The following is a 5,489-nucleotide window of genomic DNA, read 5'->3' on the forward strand; positions in this document are numbered from 1 at the left end:
ATTCCAAAATCTCTGTAGATGTTCATTGAAATGAAAAATAAATAAATAAATTCAAATATTAAAAAAAAAAGTTGTGAATCTTTATAGAAGCAAGTTATCAACTCTCTCTGGAGAAGTAGCTGGTAGATTTGAACTGCTGACTTTATGGTTAGTAGCTAAGTACTTTAATCACTGTAAAGGAATAGATAACAATATTTTCAGCTTTCATTCTGTCATTGTGACCTGAAAACAAAGTTGACACAAAAAAAATCTATCGTTTTCCACAGAAAGAAAAATGTTCAGTACTATGATATTTCTGCCAAAAGTAACTACAATTTTGAAAAGTCTTTCCCTTGGCTTGCTAGAAAATTAATTGGAGACCCTAACTTGGAGTTTGTTGCCGTGCCTGCTCTTGCCCCACCATAAGTTGTCATGGACCCAGCTTTGGCTGCATAATATGAGCATGATTTAGAGGTTGTGCAGTCAACTGCTCTCCTGGATGACAATGACAATCTGTGAGAGAACAAAGCTGGAGCCCAGTTTCAGAAGTTTATAGACAGTTTAGTTTAGTTTTATAGACAAATGTCCTGTGATGTCAGTGGTGCTGCGTGTTTGCCACTTTATTATTTAGCTAAACAGAACATGTGCTAATCTTTGGGATGCTGAAGGAGAGATGAATGGGCTTCAGAGTGAGTGTGGCAGTTAAAAAAAAAACAAAACCCTTCACTTTTTGGACCTGCATATTTAGCAGTTTGGGAAGGCAGTTTCCTTCTTGAGTTTCAAATACAAGACTGCTATATTCAAATCACAATATTCCATGGTAAAATCTTGTTTGTTACTGTCATTCCCATTCTTTTCGTTTAGAACCAGAATGAAATTGTATTTCAAATATCAAAAACACAAAACAAAAAACCCCACATCAATAAATGTAGTGTGTTCCACTAAAATTTTACTTATAAAAACACGGGGTAGGCCAAATTTGGCTCTCGGACAATTATTTGCTAAACTCTGCTGTATAGCAAAACAAAAATATTTTCTTATAATTATTAAAAATAATTAAAAATAAAATCACACTTAATAAACATCAAGTCAAACTGTAAAAACCAAATTTAAAAACTTTCTTGAAAACAAGTCACATTATAAAATGGGAGTGGGCAATATGAATTCTTGCTGACCTTTCATTGAAAAACGTACAACAATGAAACAGCCATTGGGATGACTTTGTAAAGTATCAAAATAAACAGTGAATAAGGATGTGAAATATCCATTAAGCAAACTAAATATGTATTTTCAGATAAATTTAAAGAGAGCTGCATTCCAGCAAAAACAATCTACTATACAACCTTCCACAGGATTTCTGAGGCTGTCAATCTTTGAAGAAGACTGAGAACAGCTAGTGAACTGAACTGCTAATCTTTCTTTCTCTAGCCCAACCCATTAAACTAGCAGAGCTCCTTCTGCTATACAAAAAAGGCTAAATCCTCTTCTGTTTCTCTTGTTAAATATGGCTACTGAAGTTGGTCAGATAAAAGTACTTTTTTTCCTTACCAAAATGGGATTATAATACTTAGCCTCAAGGAGGTGTAGTGAGGAAAAAACTGACAGATTACATGAAATTTAGTTCTAAATTAGGAAAAAAGCATTATCATTTGGAACACAGCATATTGCTTAGCAAGTTAAATATGTAACAAGAGTTCATGGATGAAAGAAATTACACTTTACCTCCATGAAGAGACATGCAAGGATAAGATGCTCTCATTAAATCTTTCAGCAGGCCATCAGCATGTTCCTGCTTGTCCACAAATATAATGACAGATCCTGATTCTTGATAATGGCCTAGAAGCTCAAGTAACTTCAAGAATTTCTTTTCTTCTTCAATCACAATCTGAAAACACCAAATTATAACAAGTTAATGGTGTGAAAATGTAAATACAACTCTTCTGAACAGAAATAATAATTTTATCTGCAAAGAATGAGTAAAATGATGACATCTTCAGAAATGGCTGAGGAAATATCAGTTTTATTGTGGTTAAAAAAAAAACCCCAACAAAACAAGTCTTCATAGTTACAGAGCAGATGTGGGCAAAATTATCTTAATCCTCTGTGTATTTTCTAACTTTATATGCTATGAAACAAAGAATAAGATAGGTATATAACATGTCTATCTCCTAGCTCACCACTTTTGGTAGGAAAAATTAAAAAGAACATTTAAATAGTTGCAAGGACTGCCATACTCAAGTGCACCTAGTGAAATGGTAAAAGTTGCAGCTGACTGATACACAACACAAAAGTTAAAAAATTACCTGCCTAACCTTACAACAATAGTGTGAACTGCCTAAACATAAAAGGGATCTGGAGGTTCTCTAAAGACAATACTCACTACTTGTTGCTCCACATCTGAGCAAACGACACTCCTCCCTCCAACCTGCACTTCAATTGGTTTGCTGAGGATTCTGCGAGCCAAAGCCTCCATAGCTCTGGGGAAAGTAGCTGAAAACATAACTGTCTGTCGATCAGGACGGACATTATCCACAATGCGCATGACCTGAGAAAACATTATAGGTTAAGTAAAGGCTCCAAAACCTAACAATTTAAAAAACAGAAATAAATTTCAGGGAATACCTACATCAAAGACCTTTAAATTTGTTACCTTAAAATCACAGTTGATATCCTCATTAACTGGCTCCTCTCATAAGTCTCTCATATCAAGAAATAGCAACTCTAACCACTCAAACTCTTAGGTCAAAAATCTCGGAGTCATCTTTCACTACCCTCTCACCTACCATGTGTTTCATATCCAGCCCATGAAATTCTGTAGTCTCTTTCATCAAACTATTTCTAGAAGGCAACTACTCTCCACTGCTATGAAAGCTATCCTTCAGATACTCAACACATTTTTTTTAACTAAACACATTTTTACTGAACAAGTATTCTTTGCCAAGCATTGCTCTAAACAATAAGAATACACAATTAAAAAACACAAAGATTTCTTCAAGGACTTTGCATTTTAACAAATGTGGACAAATATATTATTTAGCAAATGGTGGTAAGAGCTACAGAAATGAAAGAGAGCAATGATGGTAGAAAGTAAGGGTAGAGCGGGAGTAAATAAGTCTCAGTGCCAAGAGAGGCTGCCAATCAGGGAATCCTGGGTTTCTTGTGGTATAACAAAAAAACAACATCACAAACAAGATCATTGAAGGTTTCAGGCAGATGACTGGGAAATGGAGAGAAGATCTTGCTAGGAATAAGAATTGTAGAACCACATTTTTAAACCTCCCAAGAAGATAGAATCTAGGAAATGGGAAATCTCATTCAAACCAACTGGGGATCCTCCTGGGTTAGTAATCAGAGTCTCTACTATCTCTCATCTGGATCATTTCAGAACTCTGCCTTTATTCCCATTTCACCTCAAATCAATACTCAGCAGCCAGAATGATGATTTTAAAACATGGGTCAGTATAAATCTTAAAAATACTATGCTGAATGACACAGGTCATACACAAAAGGGTGGATATTACATGAAAACCAAAACCAAATTCTCTGCCACTGAGTGATATGATTCAAAGGAACTCACAGGACAGAAGGGAAACAGTGGGTTAGGTTTCCAAGCCTGTTCTAAAGAAGAGGACTGCCATGTCTTTTTCTAAAGACGAGGACTGCCATGTCTTTTTCCAGCAAGTGGCTGCTGAGTTGAAACTGAGTACATTTTGGCTAGCAGCTCAGCAGAGAACCACTGTATCACTAAGATGCTTCTGTATGATTCCATTTATATACGCTGACTATGCTGGGGTTAGAAATTTTTAGAAATAAACAGTGCTGATGATGGCAACATGGAGAATGTAATAACACTGATTTGCATAATTAAAATGGCAAACTTTTTTAAAAAAGTATTTGTGGTTTTATGGGCTTATTGTCCAAAATGGTTTCCCTATTCATTAACTTACCTTGTCATGTGGATGGGTGGGAATATGTGAATAGAGTCTGTTAGCCTATTAAAAGGGGACCAGCTAGTCTCGCCATTAAATTGAGCAGATACAGGAGAATAGAAAAAAAAAATTTCATTACCAGCAAAGAAGGAAGAGAATGAAACACATCCTTCAAGCCAAGAATTTCTTAAGCTAGCAAGATTAGAGCCTATGGGAGCAGCAGCCCCAGGAGCCCCAGAGGAGAACCAGAGACCCAACAGCCAAGAACCTGAGACAAAACCTGAGACAGAGCTGGCCTTAGGATTACTAGCCTCCACAAAAGGAAAGCTAAGAGCCCTTGCCCAATTTGTTGGACAACTGGGGGGCAGCGACGCAGGGAGTCATAACTGGCAAGACTGAGAACTTTGTAACACTGGCCTAAAGGCTGAGGTGACTGAAAGCAAGGCTGAGGTGACTGAAAGCACATTTTGGAAGCAATCATGACTATATTCCTCTAATATTCTTTTTTAAATTGCCAATGATTTTATTTTACTTGGATTCACAATCAAATACCCATGATAGCAGGAGTCAAGAAATCAAAAAATATATTGCTATTGGAAAATGCACTGGTCTGTGGATTGCTGTACAGAAGTAACTCGTAGTTGCTGTGATGTTGTTATGAGTCAGTTTGACTTGACAGCACAACGCTGTAAATACAGAAAGGTAACCACAAATTTTTAGATATCTACAGAAAATTCTCTAGACTTCAAAGTCAGGGACAAAAATAAATGGAAAACTGGGGGTTTTGTTCAGGAGTGTATTTTGTTTAGAAGTGTATGCTAATGGTGCTGGTATGAATGGCTATATATAAAATCAGTATTATTGATGTATACATGTGGGAAATGAAGAAGTAATGTATGTATTGGCATTAGCAGTCAACAAATCAAGAGACGAATTACACTGGGAAAATATGCTGTCAGGGACCTCTCTAGAGTGCTGAAAAGCAAAAATGTCAGGCCATGGTCTTCGCCATTACTTGCTATGCATCAAAGAGCTGGATAATTACTAAGGATCACAGAAGAAGAATCAAAACCTTTGAGTTGTGGTGCTGGAATAGAGTACTGAACTTACCATGGACTGTCAAGAGAATAAACAGGTTTGGCCTGGAGAGGGTGAAACCAAGTTCCTCCTTGGAGGCTAGGATTTTGAAGCTCTGTCTTACACACTCAGGGCATGTTGCATGGAGGGAACCAGTCCTTAGAGAAAGACATCATGCTTGGAAGGGTGAAGGGATGGGACAGAAAAGGAAGACCCTGGATGAGATCTACTTGATACAGAAAGTAGGATAATGGAGGAAGGTGTGTGTCAGAGATAGTAAGACTGGCTCAGGATAGGGCAGGGTTCTGAGCTATTGTGCTGAGTCAGAAGCAACTCAATGGCACATGTTGTTGTTGTTATGCGCCGTCGAGTCGTTTGCAACTCATAGCGACCCTATGTACAATAGCCCTAAACCATGCTCTATCCTCTGCCAATCTCATTGCCTCTGACACACCCATCCCGATTACCCCAGTCACTGAATCAATCCACCTCATAGAGGGTCTT

The 5,489-nt window shown here is 37.4% G+C and overlaps 1 protein-coding gene across 1 annotated transcript in view; it reads right to left on the reverse strand.

The window, feature by feature from the left end:
* The window catches only part of DDX46 (DEAD (Asp-Glu-Ala-Asp) box polypeptide 46), a 70,138-nt gene that overhangs the window by 23,859 nt on the left and 40,790 nt on the right, over window positions 1-5,489 (reverse strand). Inside the window, exons 14-15 of the mRNA XM_006888058.1 lie at window positions 2,360-2,524; window positions 1,702-1,864 (exon numbers count right to left, since the gene is read on the reverse strand). Coding sequence (XP_006888120.1) covers window positions 1,702-1,864; window positions 2,360-2,524 — 328 coding nt within the window. The remainder of the gene's footprint in view (window positions 1-1,701; window positions 1,865-2,359; window positions 2,525-5,489) is intronic.

This window comes from Elephantulus edwardii, unplaced genomic scaffold (genome assembly GCF_000299155.1).
Source record: "Elephantulus edwardii isolate Elephantulus edwardi_28Jun2011 unplaced genomic scaffold, EleEdw1.0 scaffold00064, whole genome shotgun sequence".
Classification (NCBI taxonomy): Eukaryota; Metazoa; Chordata; class Mammalia; order Macroscelidea; family Macroscelididae; genus Elephantulus; species Elephantulus edwardii.